Source organism: Lithobates pipiens, unplaced genomic scaffold (genome assembly GCF_037356315.1).
Source record: "Lithobates pipiens isolate NorthernLeopardFrog02 unplaced genomic scaffold, aLitPip1_a1.2 Scaffold_19, whole genome shotgun sequence".
Lineage (NCBI taxonomy): Eukaryota > Metazoa > Chordata > Amphibia > Anura > Ranidae > Lithobates > Lithobates pipiens.
In genome coordinates this window covers 362,119,715-362,134,649 of record NW_027507764.1, presented here as the reverse complement: position 1 = coordinate 362,134,649, position 14,935 = coordinate 362,119,715, and the positions used below count along the sequence as shown (strand labels likewise).

Genomic DNA, 14,935 nt, shown 5'->3' with positions numbered 1-14,935 from the left:
AATCCATTGATTCCTGCATCAACACAGTCAGTGTTGATGAGGGAATTCCTCCCATAGAACTATTGTGTTCTCCTGGAAACGGGGGGGGGGGGCTGCAGGGAGAACACAGTGGCTATTGCTACTGGCTATAGCCACTAGCAATAATTACATGTACAAATCCGATCCGACATGCTGTTTGTAGCCAAGTCAATCAGTGGATTGACTTTGGCATAATAAGCCTGCCCATTGATGGTTCAAATCTTGTCCGGCCGAGATTTGAACTATATATGGCCGGCTTAAGACGCCAAGATTGTTTCCCCTTAAGGATATCATCTACAAGGAGTCTGAACATGTTGACTACAGGGGAGAGGACAGGGATTAATCATCATCGTGCTTCATTCATTCAGTCGGTACGGTAGAGCAGTATTTTTCAACCAGGTTTCTTCAGGGGTGCCTTGGCAAAATACCTACAAATTGTCTAAAAATTGTATATGGGTCAGCGGGTGTATCAGGTCTGCCTTTTAGTTAAAACCACAGGTTTTCATTGTGCACCATTACAACCTTATAGCTGCCACCACCCTAACACCCAATTAAGTCATCTGTTGGTAAGGAGGATATCGGCCTTCTGCATATCATCCTTGTTTGACCATCCCCTGTCTCTCTGGAATGGGGTACCTTGTGATTGTGCAGAATTTTGACGAGTGCTTTGACTGGAACAAAGGTTGAGAAAAACTGGGGTAGAGAAGAATCTTGGCTCACTGCTTTTCCGCTGTGGAGGTCATGAAACTTAGGGCTTTAGTTGATAGGCTTTTGTGCACTTCAGATAAGTTTTGTGTTTCGATACAAGTCTATAGCAATGGAAACCCTACTTAGAGCTGGTTAAATGGAGGATAGAAGGTTTTCAACTGCAGGTCAAATGTACCTGTCAATTAATTTTAAATGATCAACGATGCATCTCAAACTGATTTTAAACTGATGCCCACAGCTCAGTGATACAAACCCCAATTAATATTTTGGCAGGAGAGATGGACTTCTCATAAATCATTGTAGTCTGTCTTTTTTTCTCTCTCATATGCAACATTTGCTTGTACTTACTTGTCCATGTTTGTCGCCACTGCTGCTCTTATAGTCCAGGATTATGCAAATCATTACTTTTAGGGCTCTAAACTGTTCTCCGTGGTTCAACTAATTATAATTACATATTTTATTTTTAATTCTGTAACTTTTTTGTTTATTAGGATATTGAGTCATTAATGTCCGAAGGAAACAAATCTCGAACTGTTGCTGCAACTAACATGAATGAAGAAAGCAGCCGATCACATGCTGTATTCAACATCATTGTCACCCAAACCTTGTATGACCATCAGTCTGGTGTAAGTGTGTGCCACAGAATTCTTATCAGTTATTATCAGTTATGTCTCAAACAAACATGATTACTATGTATAATCTCAATGTCTTCTTTTGTATAGTTTTGTATAGATCAAATTATTTGGAACAACCATGCTATATGCTACATAATGTGCCATTCTGAGCTCATTCATAGTTCGAGCTGGGTAACATATTACATCCAGTGAAAACATCATACCATTAAAATAAAGTTCAAAAGACAGCAACATTTTGGGAAGATGGTGACATGTTTTAAATCCTGCTTGTTTACTGTCATTTGATGCCCATGCTAGTAGATGTCCAAAAACCTCCAGCACAGCTGTGATGGTGTGAGCCTGGCTTTTATTTGAGGTGTTCTTTCCAGCAGGACATATGATTTCTTAATGTTTTCTTATAAAGAATTTACAAGGGGAGCTGGTCATAGAAATACTGCATTATGCGCTCCCTATTGGATTTTCCAGAAAACTAATAAATGTCAAAGTTCAGTTTTGCATTACTGATTGTGTTGGGGATAGGGTGAGATTTCCTGTAGCATAGTGCAGTAAAAATCCATTTAGGATTAGGTTCCTGCATTCATTTCAAAATGGAGGTCCATTGTGAGTGGAGTTGTTTTTAGGTTTTTAACCAGATCTTGCTAGAGAACAATAAAATCAGTTTAGATGTGTATACATGTATACTGAATATTCTCATTAACTTATGTGTAGAATTCTGGAGAGCGAGTCAGTAAAGTGAGCTTGGTGGATTTGGCTGGCAGCGAGAGAGTTTCCAAAACTGGTGCTGCAGGAGAACGTCTTAAGGAAGGAAGCAACATCAACAAGTAGGAACCCTTTTCTGTGGTTTTTTTTATCTGTGTATTTTTTAATGAACAGTTAATGCATTTTTGTCAATATACATATAGTGGAACGCTATCACTCAATGAGCATGTATAGCATGATCTCAAAAATTTGATAAACACTGTGAGAGGTAAATGTGATAAAAACAAAACAAAAAAGGGGTATAATAATGTGTTCATCAAAAAAAGAAGTCCATAAAGCATCCAAAAAGACAAAAGTTAATAAAAGAAGAAAAATAAATTCCAGTGTCCCATCAAATCAGAATCCAACAGGTGAGGGATAGAACAGATGATTATGTGGTTTATTGAGTAGAAAAGATGCACTCACATTATCAATGATAAAAACAAGCACGTTGTCATATAAAATGCTGCAGCAATGGCCATGGCAGAATATCGAGTGGCTGAGGAGCGTGGTAAGTCAGGTCTGGTCCCACCCATGATGTCACCACACTCCTCAGCCGTTCGATATTCTGTCCCCCTGTAAACAAGAAATCCCCCTTCTCCAAAAGCAAACCCACCCCCCTTTCCTTAACCTTCCACCAAAAGAAACTCCCCCAGCCTGGAATTCTTATTTTCTCCTTCCTAAAACAGAAAATTGATGCCTCCCCACTTACCAGGCCTCAGATTCAGCATGGCACCAGAAGTAGGAAAAGTTCTGCATCTCCAGTCTCCCTTCGACTGTGTCATATGATACCTTTAGGAGGATTCTAGGAGTTCCTTCAACTGTGCACTGTCAATTGCAGACATCTGAAACCTAGCAGTAATTTCATGCTTTTCAGGAGGACCCCTTATTAACCACTTAACCACTGGGCACTTAAACCCCCTTCCTATCCAGACCAATTTTCAGCTTTCGTTGCTCTCACATTTTGAATGACAATTACTCACCCTATATGAATTTTTTGTCCTTTTTTTCACAGAAATAGAGCTTTCTTTTGGTGGTATTTAATCACTGCTGTTTTTAATTTTTTGCGCTATACAAGAAAAAAGACTGAAAATTCTGTAAAAAAAATAAAAATTTTGCAAATTAGTAATTTTTATTCATATATTTTGTCCATAATTTATACTGCTACATATCTTTGGTAAAAATAACCCAAACCATTGTATATTATTTGGTCTTTGTGAAAGAGTCCACAAGCTATGGTGCCAATCTCTGAAAATTGATCACACCTGAAGCACTGACGACACCTGATGCACTGTAATTTCTTGAGACCCTAACAAGCCAGAAAAGTACAAATACCCCCCAAATGACCCCTTTTAGGAAGGTAGTCATTCCAAGGTATTTAGTTAGAGGCATGGTGAGTTTTATGAAGTTGTAATTTTTTCCCACAATTCTTTGCAAAATGAAGGTTTTTTTTTATTTATTTTTTTCACAGAATTGTTATATTAGCAGCTTATTTCTCACACACACCATATACATAGCACAAAATTACACCCCAAAACATATTATACTATTCCTCCTGAGTATGACGATACCACATGTGTGAGACTTTTACACAGTGTGGCCACATACAGAGGCTCAGCATGCCATCAGGCGTTCTTGGAGCATAAATTACACACATAATTTCATGACTACCCCTTGCACTTTTGAAGGCCCTGGAGAACCAGGACAATGGAAACGCCCCAAAAATGACCCCATTTTGGAAAGAAAATACCCCAATGTATAGTCTATGAGGCATAATGAGTCTTTTGAAAATGTAATTTTTTTTCTACGAGTTTTTAGAAAATGTGAAAAGAAAATGAAAACGCATTTTTTTATATATAATGTTGCCGATTTACATAATGTTTCTAACGCCTAGCATGTACATTCCAAAAATTACACCCCAAAATAGATTTTTCTACTCCTCCTGAGTATGGTGATACCACATGTGTGAGACTTTTCCACAACGTGGCCACATAGAGAGGCCCAACATGCAGAGAACACTGTCAGGTGTTCTAGGGGCATACGTTTCAAATCTAATTGGACTACCTATTACACTTTTGTTAGGCACTGTAGTGGCATGGATGAGAACTTATATGGTATTGATGAGCATGAATGGGGATGGATGAGCCATGGATGGGGATGGCTGAGTATGGATGGGATGACTGAGCGTGAATGAGTATGGCTGAGTATGGCCGGGTATGGCTGAGTACAAATGAGTATGGCTGAGTATGGCTGGTTATAGATGGGATGGCTGGGTATGGCTGAGTATAGCTGGGTACGGCTGAGTATGGCTGGGTACGGCTGAGTATAGCTGGGTATGGCTGAATATAGCTGGGTATGGCTGGGTATAGATGGGTATGGCTAATTATGGATGGGGGTGGATGGGATGGCTGAGCATGGATGGATGGATGAGTATTGCTGAGGATGGATGGATGGCTAAGCATGGATGGATGAGTATGGATAGCTGAGCATGGATGGATTGATGAGTATGCTGAGTATGGATGGCTGAATATGGATGGATGGATGAGTATGCTGAGTATGGATGAGTATAGGTGGGTGAGCATGGATGGATGGATGAGTATGCTGAGTATGGATGGCTGAGCATGGAGGGATGAGTATGCTGAGTATGGATGGATGGATGAGTATGCTGAGTATGGATGAGTATAGATGGGTGAGCATGGATGGATGGATGAGTATGCTGAGTATGGATGGCTGAGCATGGAGGGATGAGTATGCTGAGTATGGATGGGTATGCTGAGTATGGATGGGTATGCTCAGCATGGATGGCTGAGTATGGATGGATGGCTGGAATGGGAACTTATCAGCGCTGTGGTCACTACACATCCAGCCCACAGCACTGCTGCCACTGATCTCTTCCCTCTCACTGTACCGATCTGTACAGAGAGGGGAGAGAGGAATCGGACGTGACGCTGGTTTGTTTACAAGTGATCGCTCCATCATTTGACGGAGTGATCACATGGCAAACGACCGCTATTCCCAGGTATGCTCCCCAGGGGGCGTGTGAGAGCGAGAGTTATCGAGCTGCGCTGTAGCCGTCATTCGGCTATAGCACGGTCACCAAGCGGTTAAACTGAAGGGATGGGGCACAATAGAAGGGGGGCTGGCTGCTGCCCTTCCTGAAACTCTGACTGCTTCTACTGTGCTGATGCTGAGGCTAAATGGCAGAGACAATGTCTGGGCATTTTGCCAGGATGCTCTGGGGGGGTTTGAACACCCCTGACCCCCCCCCCCCCCTTATCTACGCCCCTGCAGTTTGACTATCTTCACTCTAGATGGCTCAACGTAAGTAGAGCTGGGTATACACTAGTTGAATTTAGTTAAAAATGTTATGTTTTTTAGAAAGTTTGTTCGATTTTCTATATTTTATTGGGGTTAAATTGACATTTGTTTTTGACCGCAGTGGCAAGAATATTTTAAGGAATAGCACAGAATTTTTTTTTTTAATTAATACATTTCTAACAGCGAATGTGGTTTTTGTTTGGGAAAATACATTCATTCCAAGATTGAATGTTAAAAGCAGATGAACATTTGAAGTACTTTCAAACAGCTTGGTCAAGAACACAACCCGGCTATGAGGATGCCATCTTTTCATTCTGTTTCCTAAATATTAATATTGCCTCTCCAAGTGTAAGTATTGTTGCTTTAGGGCTTAGGTCAGCTTCATAACAAATTTAGGTAGGTTCCCTAGTCACAAAAAATATATTCAATAATTTTTTATACTTGCCTTTATGTTGCATTTGTTGGTGTTTTTTTATTTCTACCTGGGGTTCAATATTAATGATACATTTTAATTGATTGGTAGATTTCATCTGTAAACTTGATATGACAATTTCTTTTAATTCTTTCCTGACAAACACCGTAACCTGAAACAATTCCACCTGCTCGGTTTAGTGTGTTATGGACCATTTGTATCAAATGGGAAAATTACTGGAAAATTCGAATGTGTATTTCAGATCTTCATTGCTGAAAACATCCTTAATCCTGTAGGTGGGATCTCAGGGAGTTGTCATGGAAGATTCTGGCATTTTAATTCCATAATTCTGCATAGCATTCGATATATCTGCATTTTAACAGATGTGCATCTGTCCACCCAGGTCACTAACAACTTTGGGTTTGGTTATATCTTCTTTGGCCGATCAAGCTGCAGGGAAAGGGAAGAACAAATTTGTGCCTTACAGAGATTCTGTGCTAACATGGCTTCTTAAGGTAATAACACAAGTTCCAATATCTATTCCTACATCATAGATCACATATTCTTGTAATAATTGTGTCACTCCTTTAATCATACAAACATCTTATACCTTGTGGGTATAGGATAATTATGTGGTAGAACAGTTGAAATGTTAGTAGTTCTTAACACCTTTTGGATATTATCTGCAAAAACAGTTCTCTTCCCTAAGCTATACTTAACATGACTACCATGATTAAGAACTGCAGTTATTTTGATGTTCATAACCCACCCACTGACTAAGATCTGCATATTTCACTTATTTGGTTCCTGAAGCAATTTTCAAATGAACTTCTTCAAATCTAGACATCCTACCTGTCATGTCACTCTATCCTTGATCAAGCAATCCCAACTACAAATCAATTTCCCTTTTAAGTGGACCTTTTAACCCCATCCCACTTACCTATATTATACTCTGTTATCCAACTGTTTTCTAGCCTTCATTGTGGCTGTCTCTGGAAATCACCTCGCCCGCTGCAATTTATCCAAAACTACTGATAAAGATTCCCAACCTTCTTCCCATCTCAGATCCCTCACAATCCGTTTAATCTGGCATCCATACTTTGAAATTTAGTACAAAGCTGCCCTTTTGAATCATGTAGTGGACTGGTTTTACAACCATTCTGACTAACATATAACACAATTAAAATATGATCTATGCCCAGTAGACTTGCTGTCACTTCTGTGGATCAATTACCCCCCCCCCCCCCCCCCCCTCACAGTGTCCTCACTACTCAGCCTTTCTTTACAACCACAATTCTAAAAAAGTTGGAATGCTGTGTAAAATCTACATAAAAACAGAATGCAATGATTTACACATCTTATAAACCCACATTTTATTCACAATAGAAAATAGAAATCATATAAAATGTTTAAATGCCCTTTTTGTAACCAATCATGTTATATCATGTGATGACCTGTTACCAATTAACCTTCCGGGTCTTCCTTGTTACTTCCTACTTACTTTGGCAACGTTTTGTTGCCGTGTCCCACCTTTTTTGAGAGGTGTTGCTATCATCAATTTCAAAATGACCTTAAATTTCTCTTAAAATGGTACATTTTCTCAGTTTAAACATTTGATATGTCTTCTATTTTCTGTTGTGAATATAATATGGGTTTATGAGATTTGCAGATCATCGCACACTGTTTTTATGTAGATTTTACACAGCGTCCCAACTATTTGGATTGTTATTTATCTTTGCCTCCCCTTACAATCTGGAGCAATTTTGTAGTACCTAAAACTGCTTCTCAGAATAGGTTTCCTCACGTCTTTATTCGACAGTCCGATCTTTGGTCCAGGGGTGGAAACATCCATCATAGTCGACTACGCTTCTAGACTGCAAAGATTGACATCCACCATCACCTAGTCCAATGCACCAAGACAGTTTAGGAGTTTCCTTGGTGTACACAAACCACAAACTCTCACCCTGATTGACCCTTCCCCTTTTAGATGCATTCCTCTTGCGCATAAGTTCTATGCTGTATGGGCTGTTGATGGAAGAAAGGTCTAGGAAAATATTTTGCTATATGACAAGGTGGGAGGGCCATGTTGAAGGTGCCAGGATGTTTTAGGGTTATACAAAAAAAAAGCCAGTGTGACTGCAAACATTGCTGCCAGGTCTACTCATCTACCCACAGTCAATATGGTCACTGGTGTTCTTCCCCACCTTATCCATGCTAGACGGCAGGGCAACTCAACATTGTGCGCTTCCATGGTGCAGGTGGACTGGCTACCTATGAGGGCCAGCCACCCGTTTAATTTTAGTTTGGCTGCTTTTAGCAGGTGGTAAGCAGGGGTTAGGTGATTATGATTTATGGAAATGGGTTGTCCAGGGGTACACAAGTGGTAAAGAAGCTGGAAACCACTGCTTTATGGCATCTAACTCCATTAGAACTAATCCACATATATCCATCAATAGCTAATAAGGTGGAATTGCCCCAAATTGACACATTTTGGACAAAGGTTTTGCACCCCCAAAAAGTCCATGTTACCAGGTTCTTTTTCCAAAATGAATCGAACTATTTGTGCCATTGTCTTCTAGCCACCAGAGTGCCAGTTTCTAGACAATTCCACTAACTGGAATTAGCAGAATGGTCACAAATTCTTAATTAAATATTTGTGGGGGAGACCCTGGTAGCATATGACCAATACAGATATCCTCAGGACCTTAAGATATGGTCCTGCTTGTTGGCCAACAGAGATTTGCCTACATTTAGATGTTTAACCCAACAATAATACAGACATTAATGTACTTGTACGTTCAAGTAATATACCTGCCTATCCTAACTCAGATTCTTCTGTTTCATATATCATACCTAAAATATGTGTACCTAAGCATGTGTTCAGAAAATGTCCATTGCACTTTCTCCTTCATTTACCCTGAACAACAAATCAATTCTTTGTTTTATAACCGTTCTTTTTTGGATTTTTAGGCCTCTTGCACACTGCAGCTTTAAAAAGCTTAGTACAGCTTATTTTTTTACTGAGCTAAAATACAGCCCATTAATTGTAATGTGCCTATGGACACAGGCGCGTAAACAAGCAATGTGTATTCTTCAGTAAAAAAAATAAAAAGGAAAATCTGCATTTTTGGACAGTGATTTACACCTCATGCGCGCAAATGCAGGCATTTACGCACGTTTGAGCGCAATTATCACGGATCTGTCCATTGACATGGACAACCTGAATCCAAACGTCTGAAGAAGTAGATGATCAAACAGGAGTATCGTATGCAAGAGGCCTTAGTATATTTTTCTTCTTTATATAAAATGAATGTTGTGCAATTTGTCCTAAATATTACAGAAACAATAACCAGGACATGGAGTTTCCTAAAGTATACTCTTTATTTCGACTACTTGCAGTTTGAATACAAATTCAATTTATTCCATGGACAGACATCTGTTTTTCAGATTTAAATGTAATCATGTCTTTTTTGCTTTGTTCTTAATTGCATCATGTACTATTGCAATGACTTTGTATTCCAATTTTATTAAAATCCAAAACGAAAAAAAATAAAAATAAAAATGAACTGGGAAAAAATTTGAATATTGCAAGTTTACATTTTACTTTTATGTTCCTTATGGACTATTCCATGGATTCATAGATTATGGGCTATAGGTGGTGTTCTTGTCAGATCAGCATTGACCTCACCTGTAATGGAATACTGATTTACCTAGGAAAATGATATCTCAGAGTTCGTTTTGGTTGTGTGATGACAATATACTCACGAGGAATTGATTACAGTTTATACATGTGCCGTTATGCTCTTTACACATGTGTTTCTAAAATCACTGTTTACATACTAGTTTTTCCCCGCGTTGCATTGGGCTTACTTTCTGTGTTTTGTATCACCAACTGTTATATAAGGTAATATAGTAAAAGGGAAATCAACAGACGAGAGTTTTTACAAATGTTGATCAGTTTTGTACTATAATCATAACCTTTACAGAGTCAGAGACAGAAAATTGTGTCACTCAGTAGAAGCCAAAAATAATGTGCAATAATTGTGCCATCCCATAGCATGCATGCAGGGCATTCAATACTTTATTAATACTTTTATTTCAGCTGTCTGTTTATTCTTTGTTGGTTGTCCTATGCCGTGTACACAAGATTGGACATTCCGACATCAAAATCCATGTTTTTTTCTGCCGAATGTTGGCTCAAACTTGTCTTGCATACACACGGTCACACAAATCTTGTCGGAAATTCTAAACATCAAGAACGCGGTGACGTATGGCGAGTCGAGAAAATTGAAATTCAATAGCCAGTGCGGTTCTTTTGCTTGATTGTGAGCATGTGTGGAACTTTGTGCGTTGGAATTTTGCACACACGATCTGAGATCCAGATCTCAAATTTTGTTTGTTGGAAATTCCGACGGAAAATGTCCGATGGAGCCTACACGCGGTCGGAATTTCCAACAACAAGCTCCCATTGAACATTTCCCGTCGGAAAATCCGACGATGCATTAGAGTTCATAGCCATATAATGCAGAATATAAAAACCAGTAATGAATTCAACCTAGGGTCTGGTCCATATTCACTTATGGCATTATAATATTGTTTACTAGTAAATTTTTACTTTGCACAGTAGGATGACCTGCATCACATGTGCTTTGTTTGCACCACCTTAGCTAAGTAACATTTGTGGATTTTTTTAAAATACCACTCTTTGATGGTTGATTTAATTTAGATTTTGCTATATTTTTTCATTAGGTGAATCATAAAAACAAACAAGTCCCATTTAGTAAAACATTTTATAATTTGAGTAACTTTATACAATTATAAATATAGATAAAAATGTAACATTTACAGACATAATTTATTTTGAATGGATGAATGGCATGGCTTGGTTGCAATTAACTAATCTTAATCTTTCACTTTGGCATAAAGGACAATTTGGGAGGCAACAGCAAGACAGCTATGATAGCAACAATAAGCCCAGCAGCAGATAACTATGAAGAGACCCTGTCCACACTACGGTATGCTGATCGAGCTAAAAGGATAGTCAACCATGCTGTGGTGAATGAAGATCCTAATGCCAGAGTTATCAGAGAACTACGAGAAGAGGTGGATAAACTCAAAGAACAGCTGTCACAGGCAGAAGTGAGTACTCACATACAAAAGGCATAGTCAGATTAAAATATATTACCATACATAAAAAATAAAAAAATGCAAGTGCATATGGAAGTGGAAATAACATATATTAACAAAAAGCCAAGATCTTATTTTTTTCTGAAGCTAAACAATGTAATTCTGTATTACAGTGATAATCCTGTTTTACTGATAATTTTTGTTTTTCTTTCCATACTTTACTGATAATTGTAGTCTTTCCGTGATATTGTCATTTGATGTTATTTTCGTCAATGGAGTCCATTTTGTTAGCTTATTTGGATAACATTTCTTGCCCCAGTTGATTTCTAAATAGCTTTATACTCCTTATTAACAAATCTTAAATTGTAGCTGTGTTAAATGTTATGAAACAGATGGCTCTATTGATTTCAACTTAGTGTGATTAATTATGTAAGTATTTGTCTGTTATTTTCCATGCATAGGCAATGAAAGCGCCTGAACTGAAAGAAAAATTAGAAGAATCTGAGAAATTAATTAGGGAACTGACAATTACCTGGGAAGAGAAGCTGAGGAAAACAGAAGCTATTGCCCAGGTATCACATATTGGTCTTTTAGCATTTATAGAGCTGACAAAATAAGAAATGATATACTTCTTTGTCATGCCTACTTGTATCTATATTTATCTGGGTAGACTTCAAAAGCTTTAGCTGTGTTGCTGATGTCAGAATATTGCTGTTAGAGGATGTTGGGAGATGCAACTGAACATAAGGAGAGCACATGTTGCTTATGCTTTATTTACTCATCTTCCAGGGACGTGTTGAAATGTTAAAGTGGTTATAAAACCTCTTTGAATCAAGTTAAAAAATGTTTAGGCATCAGTATCCCCTCCTCGCCCCTCCTTTTACTTAACCAAAAAAATATATATGTATTCCCGCTATTATGGTGTGTAATATATGGGTAATATGTGCTGGTAATGGGTTGCTGCTCGAATAAAGTGCTGTGCCTTCAATATAAATTAACTTGTGTAGAGCACTACCCAGAATTGGGGAACCTACCCCCTACACTCCTTTTACTTACCTGAGCCCCCATTCAATCAACGGATGTGCCTGTCTACAGCTCTTCTCTCTCCGCACTTCCTGGTCTCTCAGGCTTTGCTGAGGCCATGGTCTTGCCATTGGCTCTGGCTGCTGTCAATCAAAGCAAGTGATGAGGGAACAGGGTGTTTTTGGGTAAAAATCTGACGGATTTTGTGGTCAAAATGTCCGACCGGGTGTATGGGGCATATTACTCCATCATTCAGTTCTTCCACCCAACAACTCCTGCCACAGCAGACTGACCATGGGTATATCTAAGAGGGTTTCCCCCTGCCAATCCTAGTTTGGGATTGGTCAGGGCAACCACATACAGCCTATGTCACTCCAGCTCTCTGCCTTTCCTCTTTTCCAGAACCTTCTGAAAACCATAGAAGGCACCCAAGAGCTGAAGCACATGTCAGTCACATGCTGCTATACTAAGCCACTCCCCTGCCCCAGATCAAAACAAAACAAACAGGCCTAGCTCACAGCATAGGCCTGCCTAAATTTACCTGCACTGACAGTAAAAAATAAATCCACTACTCTAGCACCTACTTACCTAAGGTAGAGGATGCTACATATTTTTACCAAAGATTGCATATTATATTGTGTTTGTACTTTTGTATTTTTTTTCTAAAACGTTGTGTTTTAAAAATGGCTGCGCAAATATTCCCAACAATCAACATTTTATTATCCAGGGGCTCTACATTCAAAAAATATATGTTTGGTTTCTAGCAAAAAAAAAAGCAGGTTTTAATATGCATGTGGGAAATGTCAGAATTGGCCTGGGCGGCAAGTGATTGATATAATTATAGACAAATGATGTATAAAGAGTAAACAAAATAATAGAAACTACATGTACAACTGGATATTAACTATGAAACCGCTCATACCCAGTCCCAAAGGAGATTCAAAGTTATAAAAATTGGTGTTAATATTTTTGTTAGTTACCTCATGTTGCTTTGCAAAATCACACATCAGCATTCCAGTAAGGCCGACCAGTTCGTTTTCAATTTGCAAGTGCATCAGACAGAAAACTGTAATATGCAAAGTGTCACAGGGAACAATAATAATAGCAGCATAAGCTTAACATGGACAGACTGTATTGACAAAGAAAAACAGGGTCTCAAGCCAGAGCCCATACAGGGATAGATGTACGTTTACCAGTAAAGCTGATACATACAATAAATTATGGCCTTAAAAATGACCTCGGGATTAAAACATTGTCTTTGTGACCAATACTAAAAAGAAGAAGATAGAAAAAGATGCCTTCAACTTGCAATGTCTACAGACAGCTGTTAAACATGGTGGAAATTCTTTAATGGCGTAACCAAGTTCCAGGATAATTTCCAATACACATATCCAAACACATTCCACAGGCTCCCAATTAAATGATTCTAAACTTCAGTGAACCTGAAGTAGAAGAGGGTAGAATGCAAAATCCCCCTACATGCCCCATGATTACTTGTTTCATAGTCGTAGCAATTGGAGGTGTACGTGTACTGAATTCTGTGTTAAACGCTGGTGATTTTTATGTTCACAGGAAAGGCAGAAGCAGCTGGAAAGTATGGGGATTTCTCTACAGTCTTCAGGTATTAAAGTTGGCGATGACAAATGTTACCTGGTGAACCTCAATGCTGACCCTGCGCTCAATGAACTGCTGGTTTATTATTTAAAGGTAAGTTCAAGTTATAAAAAATAAATGATTTAGATGAGATTTGTATTCTAGAAATATTATATAATTTGTTAAGGTCAATTTAGTTCAACGGAAATCTGTTCTGAGGGGAATAAAGGGCTACCATTGTTGACCTCCTTCCAGAAATTGCAGTTGCCTTACAGGGCCTGTATATCTGGGCTTTTGTTTGTGTCACAACTGCTTTTCTCCCATACAAGTCAGTGGGAATTCAAAAGCTGCTGGGAGCAGCTTAGGAGTGGAATGCTGTCCAGAAGAAGGTCAGAAGAGCATGCAAAGATCTTAGAAACACCATAACCTGTTCTCAAAGCAAACTCAATGTACTTGAAAGCATGCTGCACTTGCCCTTTGTCACAAGCCATTACTCTCTCTGGCTTATGTACTTTAAGCCCCATACACACTATCCGTTTTTCTGCTGAGTTTTTCCTTCAGATTTCCCAAAACCATGTAGTGCAAGGGCCTGCCTGATTGCATACAAATTGAAACTCCTAAGGTTTGACCTCATATTATATAGTTTTGGTAAATCTGAAAGAAAAACTCATCAGAAAAACTGATAGTGTGTATGGGGCTTTAGTTGTTGACTCCTGAACAGGTATGCAATCATTAAAGTCAAAACTCTTGATCTGTATATTGGTTCCAAGCCAATGACCCACTTTATTAAAGTAGAACTTTAGTCAGAAAATGAATTCCTGCTAGATCACTTCAGGCTTGTCCCTTTTGCAGGTATAGCTATGTAAAAAAAAAAAAAAAGTGCTTATACTGTTTAAAATTCAGTAATACGTGGTCTCACTTTGCTCTGCTCATGCTCATTTGCTATAGTTTCTCACTGAGGCCGCTCTGCTGACAGCCTAAAGATTTACTGCTGCTAAATGGCTCTGAGTTTCAGCAAAATGGCAGCCTCTAGCAAGAAGAAACTGGAACAATCCTGGAGGCAATTTACAGCATGAACTAGTTTTGGTATCATAATTATTACTAATTATTATGGACAATGTGGCATTATTCCTTCCACTGACACCAATGATTGGGCACTATTCCTCCCACAGACACCAACAATGAAGCACAATTCCTCCCACTGACACTGATGGGGCACTATTCTTCCCACTGACACCAATGATGGGGCACTATTTCTTTCACTGGTGCAACATGGTGCAATATTCATAGTTTCATAGTTAGTAAGGTTGAATAAAGACACCAGTCCATCCAGTTCAACCTGAGTGAGTGTCTACAATTGTCC

General features: G+C 38.8%; 1 protein-coding gene across 9 annotated transcripts in view; it reads left to right on the top strand.

Annotated features, from left to right (window-relative positions):
- Positions 1 to 14,935, top strand: part of KIF13A (kinesin family member 13A) — a 292,610-nt gene that overhangs the window by 195,474 nt on the left and 82,201 nt on the right. For all 9 annotated transcript variants that reach the window (XM_077492249.1, XM_077492248.1, XM_077492247.1 and 6 more), the window contains exons 8-13: positions 1,218 to 1,352; positions 2,070 to 2,182; positions 6,233 to 6,344; positions 10,756 to 10,968; positions 11,418 to 11,528; positions 13,552 to 13,686. In XM_077492249.1, the coding sequence (XP_077348375.1) occupies positions 1,218 to 1,352; positions 2,070 to 2,182; positions 6,233 to 6,344; positions 10,756 to 10,968; positions 11,418 to 11,528; positions 13,552 to 13,686 (819 nt within the window). The remainder of the gene's footprint in view (positions 1 to 1,217; positions 1,353 to 2,069; positions 2,183 to 6,232; positions 6,345 to 10,755; positions 10,969 to 11,417; positions 11,529 to 13,551; positions 13,687 to 14,935) is intronic.